Source organism: Tinamus guttatus, unplaced genomic scaffold (assembly GCF_059628265.1).
Source record: "Tinamus guttatus ecotype Peru unplaced genomic scaffold, ASM5962826v1 Tinamus_guttatus_pri_ptg000134l, whole genome shotgun sequence".
In the NCBI taxonomy this organism is placed as follows: Eukaryota; Metazoa; Chordata; class Aves; order Tinamiformes; family Tinamidae; genus Tinamus; species Tinamus guttatus.
Window position 1 is genome coordinate 188,608 of NW_028288668.1, and position 15,399 is coordinate 204,006.

Below are 15,399 nucleotides of genomic sequence, written 5' to 3' on the forward strand. Positions count from 1 at the left end.
AGAACTGAAAATAAAACTTCTAAATTCTTCTAGACCTTCACAATCAAGATGGCTGCATATCATGTGTCATTATCTAAAAAAAAAATCTGAATTCCTGTTAGAACCAAGTGTCTGGTCTTTAGGGAAAAATGGGCAGAGAAGACCTAATGCAGCAGACTTCTAAATTCATAAGCAGAACTGATTTTTTTTTTACTTTTTAATCTAATATATTTGCCAGGAAAGGCAGAGTTTGTTCACTGGGAAATATTTATAGAGTTTTAAGATTTTTATTTAATCATTTTAGTAAATAAAATTAAAACAAAACCCTGCAAAAAAATCAAATGACATTTATAGAGAGACATAATGGGCTTCACTAGACCAACTGGTATAGAAGTCAAAAATACATCAGGCAGGCTTTCTAGTAGCATCAGATCTAAATCAGAAGCTTTCGATCTTGCCATTAAAAAGCAGTTTGGGAACAATTGTTTTGAGTTCAACCTGTGGAACCACTCACTTTGAAAGAAAGGGTGAAATAATGCCTGTGCAACAGAGAGGGATGTTAGCAAGTGGAGAGGTGATAATGTTCCTAACCTGTTCTTAATGTGCATAAGAGGTCTATGGGACCAAAGGAGAGAGAGCAAGCACCCTGAAATAGTGAAGAGTTGAACAGGAAGGAAGGTGTGGAAATAACTGTAATATACCTTGAAATTAATGCTTTTTCTGAGTTTGGAATTTTAACAGTGAATAGAGCAAAGACTTTTAATCCTCCAGTTTGTCATTGACTGTATTTCACAAGTCTGCCTCAAGGGTTATGATCTCCGAGATGGAGCAGCTGCTTCCTGAAAAAAATGTTTTCACTTTGATATCTGAGTGATGATCACCTTTATTAACTGTGGGTTTTTTCTGGTATGGAGTAATACATAGGCTTTATGAAAAATTACAAGCCTTCCTTTCTCCCTTCCTCCTGGCATTGGTACTAATCATCCCTCTTAAATCCTCTAACTGATTAACATTTAAGTTAGTGTTTAAAAAAATATTTAGGAATTGTATGTTGCTTAAAGATCTCTGCTTTTGTTTAAGACCCAAAGAAGAATCAGCATGCCTAACATCTTGTCTGGCTTTTGTTATGAAACACCATCATGAAATATTTCCTTTCTCCCCACAAATTTTGCCTCTCTCAAGCCATCACTGCTTGATGATGTTACAGAACATGTTACACAATTCAAACTACAGTTTTATCTAAATTTATTTGCTTTTAGGTTGAAACAAGGCATTGTTTTAAAATAAATATAAGTACTGAAAGTACTATAAGTAATGAAATCCTAGAAACAATCTCTAAGCAAAGCATTTTCTTTTTACATAATTTTGATCAGAGCACCAAAAATAATTATTTAGTTCTGTGATGGATGTGCTCCTTCCCCAGCTCAACCTGACTTCTCACACAGAGCCCTGTTCAGGTGTTAACTACCACATTACCTGACCTTGGTATTTGCCTCCCTGACCTCTTCCCCCACTCAGACATTAACCAACAATAACAGTCCTGATGGCCATATCCTGATGGGGAGATAAAGCTAACTGTGCGTACACCAGCCAAAAGTCGTCTGAAATGAAAGAATGACTATAAGTTACACAGAATCACACAGGATGGTTGAGGTTGGAAGGGACCTCTAGAGGTCATCTAGTCCAACCCCCCTGCTCCAGAAAGGACGCCTAGAGCACGTGGCACAGGGTGGCATCCAGGCAGGGTTTGAACATCTATGCCAAAACCTGTTCCCCCTAAAAGTACTCCTCAAATCCAAACAAACCTTACATATTAAGGGACAATCATCTTATCCCATGGATATGGGCACAGCCCAAGAGCCCATTGAGCTCTCCTTGCACCGCAGCAGGCTGCACACCAGGATCTCCCCTTGAGCAGGGACGCCTCTCAAGGATACTCCTGGAGGTTGAGAGATCCTTGCCACTACAGTTTCGTGGTAAGTGACTACAGCATGCTATCTTTATGAACTTGTAAACTTTACTATATAACTGTGCACAAATCCCTTAGACATAAACTGTTGACCAGGTCTGGGACTAGGATTGGATCCAGCTGCATCAAGACTCCTCTCAGAAGGTGTTTGGAAAGCAGGAGGGTCCAGTCTGAACCTCGTGACCCAATGGGAAGCTGTCCTTGATAATTCTGTGTGCATCTTGAACGTCCATGCAGTAAATAATAAGTGACCTTGCCACAGAATCTTGTGAAAACACTGTCATTATCAATAAAACCTATTACTATTTCTTTCACATGGGTGAAGTGCATTGTATCACTCACCCCCACCACCACTCTTTCCGTGACAAGTTCCTCTGAATTATTAGCAGGTATCCTGATGCGATACAGTAATCCTCCTGAGCAGCGCAGACTGGCAGCACCTTTTAAATTAGACTCCTTGTGCCAATGCTCTTCCCAGCAAATACAGGTGTTGTTAATCCTATTTTCTTGCTATTGAGGATCAATCCTAAAGTTGCTACCAGCCAGATCCCAAGAGCAGAGGGTAATGCCATTTTCACACACCTCTGGGTGAGAACCATGTGGAAAGCAGACTTTCATGGCACTCCGAGGCCTCCTCCCTAATTACAGCAGCACCAAGGACAGCGGAAGCAGGGACAGATCCAAGGCAGAAGTGTCAGTCGTTCAATTGCCTGCTACATATTTGTGGCTGGATAGACAGACTACTCCCATCAGAAAATATGGGTTTATGTTTACTGAAGGAGCTTAACAACCTGCGCTTCAGTGGTCCATAATCTCTGTTCACTTAAGCCAAAGAAACCCCCTGGAAGAAAGTCAGTAACCAAAGGTTTCAACTCACTCTACCTTCTTTTCGACATGAAAAGGTATCACAATATTTCAAAAGAAAGTGCAGTTCTATAATGTGCTTATATTCACGTTTCTCAATTTTTAAATGCTACAAAGTGTTTTAGAAGCCCAAATACTCAATTGACCTCACCAGTTTTATCATTATTTCCTTGTTGCAACATTGATTTTATTCCATTTAGAGATACTGTAAAATCTTTTTCAAAGTCCTTCATAATAATGTCATCTATTAAAAATTATCTTCAGTGATGTCATCTTCCTAGGTGTATTGAGAAACTGCAGAGCTAGGTCAGTAATCTCTGCTTCCATAAACGATTGCTTTTCCAACAAGAGACAAACACTGAAAAATGTCTTAGCAATATATATATTGCCTTTTTATATTGTATCACATAATTTGGACTTTTTTGCTATTTGAAGAAATTCATCACTACCAGAGAACAACTACTGTAAGTCATAAACGGGGGTGGAAATCCTATAGACTTCTGTCACACGCTTGAAGTTAGAGTTAGTATTTATGTATTCTTTGAAAAGAAGAGAAATTTCTAACACGAAGTGCTGCTTTTCCAGTTTTCATTTTGAATAACAAGACAAAAAGATGAAAACATTAAGTTTTCAGTGTTCCAGACAGAAATATTTCATTGATCCAAAGACTGCATATTTTTTGCAAGCATTATGAGTTATCCTGAGTGGCAAACATATTCCACTGGCTCTCCAAAAGTCACTGGTGTCTAATTCTTGGATCTAAAAGTAGGTATGATACAAACAGATTGTTCCCGTTTCCATACTAAGTATTTTCCCACTCCAATGACAAGGAAGAATCAAGAATCGCGATCATCAGCAAGAGCTCCTGAAGACAGGCTGCAAAGCAATTAAAACAATGGATGACTCTCCTGGCTTGAGTGTCATCTTCTTAAATAGATACACTTTGCATAGGATCAGTTGCAATGGAACCTGTCTCTCTGTTTTCCCTGAAATAACCTTCAGCATCCTCTGTCACCTTTGTTCGTGCAAGTATGTGTTAGAGAGCACTTCTGCCACTGTCAATACCTCAGATCTTAGGTTCATGTACTGCTATAATTCACCCGAGTATTTAGAACTGAAATGTGAAATATAAAAGGATTAGAAGGAAACTTTCCACTGTAGGCTTCAATGCTTTTGAAAAAGTAAATTAGTTCTACAGCGCCTTCTGATTCAAACTGTAGGCATTTAAAGCAGCACTGAAAGAAAACCAAGCTAGGATACTTTGCACACTGGGATATATTTGGCTGCAGTACATATCGTACAAATGTGCTTGCTATATTGATTTAACTTATTTAGAATGAAGCTTTTTTCATAGTTTTACTAAGCACTGCCACTCAACAGAGACAAAAAGTAGTAGTTAAAGCTTATGAAACTTTGTGATTCCTTCATTATTGCTTTTTCAGATACATAAACAGATCCATATTAGCAGGAGAATAATAATATCTCATCAGGAAAAGAACATTTATTTCTTATACCCTTTACTTTAATGCTCTCACAGAGGAGAAAGCTCTGCCTTTTTAGTTCCTAGAAAACCTGCTGGCTTTGTTGAATAGTTCAATATTTTTAAATCAGCTTACATTGATGCTTGATTGACAGGATTTTGATAAAATATGTGATGTAGTTCAACAGAGCAAAGCCAAATACCCCTCAACCACTCATTATTAGTACTACCTGCCACCAGGTACAAACACGTAAGAACACAACTATAGAAAACAATAACTGTACTTAGAAAAGGACTCAAAGACTTGATATAGAAAGATGCTAACCACTAATCTTGATTCTTTAAATGGTGTTTTGTGTATTATAAACATAGGATTTAATCTGACACACAAAGAACAGCACAAAAGTTTACAGATGCTGGCACATTTGTCTAGATAAATGTCCTAAGAAAAATCAGTCCTTGTGAAGCAAGTGTTTATACCATATATTAAGAAAGGATATACGATATGTTACAAAAATAAAAAGTATGTATTGTCATCTTCCATATTGATTATAATGCTGTACCAGATTCATAAGCTTTTAAAAATGGATAGGGTTTTTATTACTATTGTTAATTACCCAGCTACCTTAGAAAAAAGTCTCTAACAAAAATTAATAGTATTAGAAATTAATTCAGATTCAAGAAACATGATTTTACAAGACAATGCATTTCTTCTCAAAACTCACTAGGCTGTGAAACCCTGAAAATTTAAACAAAGTGAAACGACTGAAAACAAAGGAAGGTCAATTTTAACTTTAACTGAAGGCTTTGAAAAAGAGAAAAATCAAAGATTTTAGCCTGGAATGCTATAGACCAATCACCACTAAGCTACTTTTTTTCCAGAATAGTGTCAGTTTTAATCACAATTTCTGTTGCAAACAATCCTTGTTCTTATATTGTGGTGTGCAGCCCCTTTTGTCAAAGGAGGAGAGGTGTGGTGAGGGTTACACATCAGCTCTGTTTTGCAGAGAGGAATCTACATGACACCTTGCAAGCCATGTTCTTTCCAGCGCTGCTTGGCTGCAGCTGGAATAGAGGACCTTGAATATTTTGCATTCACTCCTATTTGGTACATAAAAAAAATACATTATTGGTAAGCAGAAGTGTGACCAAACAGGTAGCTTATTCACATCTTACCATCACAACCTGTTTTCCAAGACTCGTTTTCACCAATGGACAGGTTGAATCAGGACCTTTATCCCATTCACCTATGTTTATGATGAAACCTTCTCATGAGCATTGCCATAAGAATGACCAGGCAGTGCCATCAAGAAGGAGGAGCTCTTTCTTGAACTGTGAAAACCCTCCTCTGAAATACAATTCAGGGAGAAGTCTGAAGAGGAAGGACAACATGGAGAAGTCCTCCCAGCTACTTCTGCTGCCTAAGCATGATCCTTGTAAATGTAATTACACACACCCCTCATATAACATGAACCACTTGGCTGTGCATTCCATTTATATCCTGTATGGAAGAGACGTTTTTATCTTTATTTTAGGGACACACTACTGTTCTACGACATGGGATTTCATGGCACACACTTTCCTAAGAATTACGCAAGGTAAATATGCCTTCTATGAAAACTGCAGAGAATGCAGATTGACAAGAGAAAAAAAAAAAAAAAAGCTATTTAGCTATTTCTGGTTTCCCAAATCGCTGATGTTTTCATTAAGAACAGTCTGTCTCTGGAGACTGCTAGAGCTCGAGCTCAGTCTTACACATTTATCAGCAATTTTGAAAGGCAAGACATAGAAATAACTCCAGTAAGGCGGAAGGAAAAAGAGAATAAAACTGGCGCTGAGAACATGAGATGTCTGGGAACAAAATCAGTCCTGCAAATGAAAAGCCTCTGACAGTTTTAAAGGCAATAAATAGCAGACCAAAAATTATCTGGGTTCTAAGAAAAGAAATGTGTCAGAGATGAAGTCACCTTGACAGCCAGGTGGTTAATGGAAATTGTTTGTTACAATATAGTGAGAAAATAGTATTTAAACTCAGCTGAAACAAGGATCTACTATGGCTATATTTTTCGTTTCAGTAATAAAAGAAAAATATAAACAGATGGTTCTAACATATGCAGCTGATAAAGCAAGTCAATTAAACTAAAGCGTGTGCTGGTAATAAAATCATGTCACCTAACTGTGTAAGGGTAGAAATCCATGGCTATTTAGATGACAACGAAAAACGTCAGTGACAATGACTAGAAAAAAATAGCCTTAAAAATGAACAGCTCCACCTGTTAAGGCATGCCATTGTGAGTTTAGCCTTCCCCAAAACAGGAAAAAATCAGAGGAATAGTAGAATAATATATAAAGTGGCACAATGCAATTCACCATACACTTCATACACACACTTCAGACTCACTGTCTATCTATTTTATTAAGAATTAATATTAGTGTACTAAAATACATTTCTCATTAACGCTACACTAGATAATCATATATTCTATTTTGTATAATGCATTCTAGATGTAAGGATGGAAGAAATCTATTTTTAGAATTATTTAGCTATTTAACAAGTTCTGGTTTCGTGCAGCTCCAATGTTTTATTTTAGTTCAGCACAAACCAGAATTTCACCAAGACATAAACAGTAAGATTAATCAACCTGTGATGACATAAATGCCTTCAGAAACTCATTCCATCTTTTACATACTTGCTATTATCTTTCTGGAACATCTTTTGTAGTATAAAATACCTGCTGCATTTTGACCTCTTTGTACAGACTTCAATCTAGCTACTGATGTACATCGATTCCATACTGCATTGACAATAGATTTGTTTAGAGAGAAGAAGAATTTGGCCAACACAGCATTGAACTGAAATGTACTTGAAATAGTAAACTAATCTGATTTTTACTATTTTTTCAGTATAATCCAACACATTGCACAAAGATAATCAAACTAAAATACCATAGGAATACACTAATATAGAATTATAGAACAGCTAGAAATCTATCCAATCTTTCATGGGCACTCTAAAGTATCTTACACCTCAACTCAAACTAAGGCTAAACAAGGTCACACAAATGAATGTCAGAAAAAAGGGTTCAGAAGAATTCAACTTAGCTGAGATCACACTGTAAGAAAGTAGCATTCCTATGGTAGATTGAAGGATTACTAAATCATTCCGTAATATGCCCGAATTTGATACTTTTCTGGTATTAAAACTCAGCTGCTGATAAACCATAGTTATGTTTAACATAATTTGCTGCTTTAAAAATAAGTAAATAAAGGTATCAATAAAAGGTCCACATATTAAAAGATCATTAGACTAGCTATGCAGAGTATAGAGGGAAAATATTGCCAGCTGTGGATGGATAATGACAGTTTCCACTGAGAAAACAATTTTACTTTCAGGTGCAGATGCTTCTATAAGATTATACTTAGATCTACACTTAAGCACAGCAACTGCAAGTAGAAATGGCCAGCTAGATGCCTAACTGATATGAATAAACTGGTAAAAAGGATTCAGTCTCAGGGAATAAAGAAAGTTATAGCATAGCAGAAGTCAAAAGAAAGCGAATTGTAATCAGTAAGCTCAGCTTCCTCCCTAGAACTAGGAGGGAGAAGTGCAGACTCTTTGTAGGCTCATACCATTGTAGCCGTGAACGGAATATTGTCAATCACAGACGAGGCCAAAGCAGACACCCAGAGCACTAAAATGATGGCAACTGCCAGGCGCTGCTCCTCAGGCACTACCTGGAATTAAGAGAGGTTAAATTACAGCTCTGATAGGATCAGTATTACTCTGGCTTCCTAACAGCACAACTGCACAGGTGCTTCACTGTTTTAATTTATAAACATAGATTATTCCTTCAGGCCTTGTGACAGGAAAAATTATTTAAAAAAAAAATCTGCCAGTTAGTAACACAATCATCGCTCTTTTATCAAAGAAACCTGAACAAATAAAAAGAATGGCATTTCTAATATTCATGCTTACATTTCACACAAGAAAAAGACAGTACAACTTCAAATTTTCTCCTTTTATCATCCATGATTTTACTTTTTCACTTCCACAGTTTTTGTTTACTAGAGTATAGAAAATGTTTCTATTTTGCATTTACAGCAATGTTTATTCTGGCTCTGGACAGACATACACATATATACACATATTAATTAATATCATCTGCCCCAAAGTATGGCATGCCTTCTTGCTATTGCTGATGTAGGAAAGCAATCTAAAAAACATGAAACACAAATAATAGCATAAAACATGATTAACATAAAACTCAAAATGAAATTATTATTTGTTATTGTAATAGAATAAAACTTTTTCCTTACCTGATTAAAAAAATATATATATTTTAAACATACCTTAATTAACAAAGCTGTCTGCTCTCCTATATAGTCTATTAAGTGCAGGTTAGCCAAAGCCTAAAAAGAGACATTGATATCAAGTAGTGAAGTATCTGATGCAGTTAGTTCCATTTTTTTCATTAGAGCTCAGCAAACAGAACAATCCTTCTCAAGATGTCCATAATCATGTATATTTTACATATATCTCATGTATCTGCAACTTGTCAAATGGCAGAAAGAAAAGACAAAGCAGAAGTTATGGCTATTTGTAGAAAGAGGTTGGTTGTACTGGAATGATTGGTCAGATTGTTTAGGAGGACAGGACACAGTCACTGGAGAACCCCTGAAATGTACAGACTCCATTCTTTAATGAATGCATTTTTTTACCTAAGTATCCATAAACAATTGATTTTAAATCAACTTCCACAGAATCCTAAGTGTATTTTTAAGCAGACTATAGACAGAAATATATCATATGTATAAAAGAGTCATATCAAATTGGGCATCTTGTGTTCAGCCTCAGCCGAAGAAAAGAGAGAACAAGATACATAATTCTGCCAAACAGCTGCCTCAGACCCCATTTGTCTAGTTCCATGAAGCTCTATGAGCACAAGAAGCTGCAGAGATGAGGGCAGTGCAACTGTATCTCAAGATGGCCCAGCTTAGCTAAAAGATCTAGCAAACCACTCTCCCATGAACAGAAGTAAATAAATAAATAAATAAAAATAAGTATAAGAGCAAAACTAGTGCTCTTATACTTACATAGTGATTCCACATATGTAATTTGCTCCCAAGGTTATATTCACGTTTAACAATACATCACTCAGCAGCACACAGAAAACAAGTAACAAAGCTTTTAATATGTGTATATACACCTTACATTAAAAAAACAGTGTTAATGAACTAAAATATTCTTCTGCTATTGCTTTGTGTACACATTTCTTAAGCAGAGCTCAGATCCACCCTGCTGCCTTATTAATTAATTATCTATCAATACAACATATTATTTTGCACTAACACCTGAACTTTTTTCTGGAATCCACATAGAAAGAAATATCCGAGGGAGAGGCAGAAAGCACATGCACATTATTCCTCCAAGACAGCTTGTCTGCAGGTAGCTCATCAGGCTAGAGATGGTGACAGTCCTAAATGCACAGCCAATTATAAGAGACTTTAAGAAGTCTCTGCAATATCCAAGCTAATTGCCTGCAAGCATCTGAGTGAGAGCATCCTGCCACTGGCTTCCCCAGATGTGCACAGCTCTCCCAGACCTTCCTCAGTCCTCCACATGGAATAAATATTACTGCACTAATTGGTACCTTCAAGCAAGCTATTGCCTGTCTGACAGCTCCAATTAGATTCTTACTGCAGAAAAAAAAAATCGTGTACCTCTTGGATCAAAGTTTAATTTATGAACAAAAATTTGGATGAAAATCTCTTATAGACGGTATATCATGATGACTGTTGTAAATAAACTCTGCCTGAAGAGATTAAGGTAAATGCCATTTTTTGACTATAAAATTGAACACAATGAGGTATCCCTGAGAGGTACAGAAATTTATGTTCACAAAGAGACAGAAGAAACAGAAAGAATTTATAGCCTGTAACAGCCAGTTTTGAACTGGGGAGAAAAAGACAGTTGTAGAGATGAATTACCTGAAAATTGCAATGGAAAACCAGCAATCCAAAGGAAAGGAATCAAAAAGAAAACCTTTTCTTTGCAAAAGATCTACCACAGCATACTGATTGGCACCCAAAAGTAAAATATCCAAGAGTTCACCAATGACTGTGGAACCTAATACACATCTTCCAAAATGACCTGAAGCCTATGTCACATGTAGGTTTTTAAATTCAGTGTTTTTTTACAGCAATCAGAAACAGCTTGGGACTGGGAACCATGCAGGGTGAAGGATCACCAAGAATAAATATCATAATCTAATAGCTCTGTCTAGATTACAGAAAGATTTCTTATTCTTCAGTGCATATCTTGGCTTTAAGTTGTTTCTTTCCAAGATCACTAATCTAAAGAACAGAAAAATCATGGAATCACAGGGTCACAGAATGATTGAGGTTTGAAGGGACCTCTAGAGATCACCTAGTCCAACCCTGCTGCTCAAGCAGGGGCAGCTGGAACATGTTGCAAAGGGTCGCATCCAGATGGGTTTCTCCACAGGAGACTCCACAACCTCTCTGGGTGGAAGGAGACTCCGTAACACTTCATGTGTTTCCGTTTGTACCCATTACCCCTTGTTCTCTCACTAGCCACCACTGAGAAGATTTTGGCCTATCGTCTTTACCTTCTGCCCTCAAGTATTTGTACATATTGATGAGATTCCTTCTCAATCTTCTCTTCTCCAGGCTAAACAGGACCGATTCGCTTAGTCTTTCTTCGTAAGATAGATGCTCCAGTCCCTTAATCATCTTCATAGTCCTTTGCTGGACTCTCTCCAGTAGTTCCGCATCCCTCTTGTACTGGGGAGCCCAGAACTGCACCCAATACTCCAGGTGCGGCCTCACCAGAGCTGAGTAGAGGAACAGGATCACCTCTCTTGACCTGCTGGCAAAATTCCTTCTGATGTAGGCCAGGATCCCATGGGTCTTCTTGGCCATGAGGGCACATTGTTGCCCCATGATTAACTTATTGTCGACCAGGACTCCCAAATCCCTCTCCGCGGAGCTGCTTTCCAATAGGTCAATCCCTAATCTGTCCTAGTGCCTGGGGTTATTCCTCCCCAGGTGCAGGATCCTGCACTTGTCCTTGTTGAATTTCATGAGCTTTCTCTCTGCCCAACTCTCCAACCTGTCTAGGTCCCTCTGAATGACAGCACAGACCTCTCCGGCGTCGTCCACTGCACACAGTTTTGTATCATGCACAAACTTGCTGAGGATGCACTCCGTGCCCTCATCCAAGTTGTTGGTGAGTAAGTTGAACAGCACTGGGCCCAGCACTGACTCCTGTGGGACACTACTGGCCACAGGCCTCCAACTATATTTGGCACCATTTATCACAACCTTCTCAGCCCCAGCTCTCAATCCACCCCACTGTCCACTCATATACTCCAACTTCCTGTGTTTCCCCATGTGGATGTTATGGGAGAGACGGAGTCAAAAGCCTTGTTAAAGTCAGGGTAGATAACATCCACAGCTCTCATTCCACTCATCATCAACCCAGCCTCCCATCCCATCGTATAATGCTAGTAGGTTGGTTAAACACAACTTCCCCTTCGTAAATCTCTGCTAACTACTCCTGATCACCTTCTTTTCCTTCACATGCCTAGAAATGGTCTCTAGGATGAGCTGTTCCATCACTTTTCCAGGGATAGAGGGGAGGCTGACCAGCCTGTAGTTTTCTGGCTCCTCCCTTTTGCCCCTTTTTGAAGACTGGAGTGATGTTGGTTTCTTCCAGTTCTCCAGCACCTCTCCCACTCTCCATAACATATTGAAGATGATGGAGAGCAGCTGATCAATAACACCCTCCAGTTCCCTCAGCACTTTTGGGTGAATCCCGTCCGGGACCGTAGATTTATGCATGTCCAGTTTGCCTAAATAATCTCTAACTCAATCTTCCTTGACCAGCGAAAAGTCTTTCACTTTCCCTGTTTTCTGTTTTGTCTCTGGGCTCTGTAGTTTATGAGGACTAGCCTTAGCAGTAAAAACTGACGCAAGGAAGGCATTTAGTAACTCTGCCTTCTCTGCATCCTCTGTCACAAAAGCACCCACCCCATTCATCAGCAGTCTCATGTTTTCCGTAGTCTTCCTCTTGCTGATGATGTATTTGTAGAAGCCCTTCCTGTTGCCCCTGATATATCTAATCCCAAACAGGCCTTGGCCTTTCTCAGCACATCTCTGCATTCTCTGACAGTATTCCTATACTATTCCCATGTGGTCTGACCCTTCTTCCACATTGTGTATGCTCTCTTTTTCTCTTTAAGTTTTCCCAAGAGTTCCTTGCTCATCTGTGCAAGTCTCCTGCCCTCCCTACTTGACTTCTTTTCTGTAGGAATGCACCAATCCTGAGCTTGGAGAAAACAGTGCTTGAATATTAGCCAACTCTCCTGGATCCCACTTCCTTCTAGGGCCCTGGCCCAGGGGATTCCTGCAAGGAGTCCCCTGAAGAAGTCAAATTAGCTCTCTTTAAGTCCAGGGTTGCCATCCTACTTCTTGCCCCAAAAATGTCTTGCCCAAAATGCCTTGACAAAGTGTGTTATCTCCTGCTGGTATACAAGCAGAATTATTTATTTTAATGGATTAAAATAAAAACTAACAGCAGTGACACTTAAAACATTTTCCCTATTTGTTTATCCATAAGAATTTAACATGGCTCTCACATTTCCCCTTGACTATCTGTATGAGTTTCTTTCATGACCCTTAACTGGTGTTAATCTAGAGAGCTAGGAAATTTAATATTTTGTTAGCAAACTATGCACTGGTGACATAAGAAACCATAAAAATGAAGTTCAGTGAATCACAACTATCATAACTGAAGTCTAGCAGTAAATGGCAAATAACTTCCTGTGTGTTTTACTATGTTATTGTGCAGTCACACAGCACTCAAATCAAAACGGTTCAATTCAAGCTAAAACAATAAATACATCAGGGAATGCAACTAATACACTGTTACAGCAACAGCAAACAAAATAAACATGACTTTGGTATGGATTCCCAATAAGGGCTAGAAACTGCAAGGATGTGCATAACTTGGTAACAGAGAGCTAAAAATAGCACGTGTTAATTGGCGCCCAATAAATGATGATTTCTGATGAATTTTAGACCTGCTAGTTCTCAAACAAGCTTCCTAATGATAATCAGAGCTTCCATTCATCTTCTCACAGGTTACCAGATTTTGACATCCAATTTGGAATTAATTAGTTAGTTGAATTATTCAAAATTTGCATTTGCTGCCAATTAAGTCTCTTCTGTTGTTGAGGATTTCCTTTTTTCCTTCCTTCCTTCCTTCCTTCCTTCCTTCCTTCCTGCCTGCCTGCCTGCCTGCCTGCCTGCCTTTTTCTTTCTTTCTTTTCTTTCTTTCTTTCATTCTTTCGTTCGTTCTTTCTTTCTTTAAAAATCTGGTATTCCTTACAGGTTTTTTTTTTTTTTTTTGGCGGGGGGGGCGGAGGGGAGGGGAGCAATTGGTAGTTGCAGGCTGTTCCCATATTGCTAGCTCTGGCAATCCACTATCCATGGGAGCCGCAGTGGCCATTCAGGTTCTATCAGTCGTGTTTCTACAACTTAATCACATAATTTAATCCAAGCAGACAACAACTGGAAAATAACAAACACTCTATGGAATACCTAGTAATCTTGTTGACATGTAAGTGTGGGTATCCATACAAAAATAATAATAATAATAATAATAATAATTTGGGGTAAAAATAAGTCCACTCAGTATACACAAAAATATCAAATAGTGAGTAAAATGGGATATTAACATGGCTGACTGGATGACTCAAATAGCCTATCAGATAAACACAAAGAAACAATATGCTAAGATAGCTAAGCTTCTTGAATAGCAAATTATGTTTCAAAATGCAATCACAAACAGAAATTCAGTGGTATCATCCTCTCAAACATACTTCACATGAAATCTTCCAGGCCATGAACAGTCAGCATGTAGCACAAAATGTAATCAACATTTTTAATCTGTGGTTAATTATTCTTTTTTATTTTTCTTCCCATACTATTTAGTGTCTAAGTAAGTTATGGTAACATATACTATACCATATTAACATACTATACTATACACTATACTATATTAACATAGTATATTATAGTAACATATACTATACTACATTAAGTAAGTAACATATAAATACATATAATCTGTTTGCTCACACGGACCATGCACAAGCCTGGAAGCTAAAATTCTGCTTATGGAAAATGACCATATCAGCTCTGTGTAGCCTCTCTAGCAGAGGGAGAGACAGTGAGGCTGAGCTTATATTGAAAAATGCAGTGTCAAAGAGGTCCAGCCAATTTTGTACTACTATGACTATAGCGGCATGACTATAACTTCAGTATTCCGAAGGCACTGAACCTCTGCCCTCAGACTTCACGCTGTAAGCTGATTCTAACTGTTCAAACCATGGGAATCACAGAATCTTACCTCCATGAGAACAAATAATGCTGCAAAGAAAAGAAGCGTTGCCCATTCAACTCTGTTTAATATCATCTCAAAATCATGGATGTCTGCTAACACAAGCAGCCAAATAGCTCCCAACATGGCAATCCAGCCTGCGTGAAAAAAAGAGAGAGCAACGGTGACTACAATTTACACTCTACAGCCTCGTTAGGTATTAGCAGTATAAAATGCAGAGTATTACATTTTTCATTTAAAGATCTTTGCCGTGCTTTTGCTCAGCCTCTGCAACAGGCAAGTTTCAAAGATACTCAAAGAATAATGTTCCCTGCTTTCAAATTAAAAAAAAAAATTAAAAAAAGGAAAAACTGGTTTAGGTGATCCAAGTCAGGTTACCAGCAGCCTTCTGCTAAATATACTGAAGGCTCTGCAAGCATAATCAGGAAAAAAGGAGGGAAGGTATGTCTAGATTGCAAAAAAAGCAAGGTGTTTGAATCACGAAGAAAGCCTGAAGCCATGAGGAGATGCACTAAAAGATTCTGCAAATACAAAAATACAGACTGCAGCCCAGCAACCCTGAAAACTGGCTGGATACATACGCTGGAAGATAAACAGAGGAAATGAAAAGCTCTTTAAAACTAGAGCACAATAAAACAAGAAAGCTCTTTCCATAAAGGATCCTGCTACACATCCCAAGGA

The 15,399-nt window shown here is 38.2% G+C and overlaps 1 protein-coding gene across 1 annotated transcript in view; it reads right to left on the reverse strand.

Moving 5' to 3' along the window:
- The window catches only part of OCA2 (OCA2 melanosomal transmembrane protein), a 162,946-nt gene that overhangs the window by 45,356 nt on the left and 102,191 nt on the right, over positions 1 to 15,399 (reverse strand). Inside the window, exons 18-20 of the mRNA XM_010222642.2 lie at positions 14,728 to 14,855; positions 8,643 to 8,702; positions 7,923 to 8,027 (exon numbers count right to left, since the gene is read on the reverse strand). Coding sequence (XP_010220944.2) covers positions 7,923 to 8,027; positions 8,643 to 8,702; positions 14,728 to 14,855 — 293 coding nt within the window. The remainder of the gene's footprint in view (positions 1 to 7,922; positions 8,028 to 8,642; positions 8,703 to 14,727; positions 14,856 to 15,399) is intronic.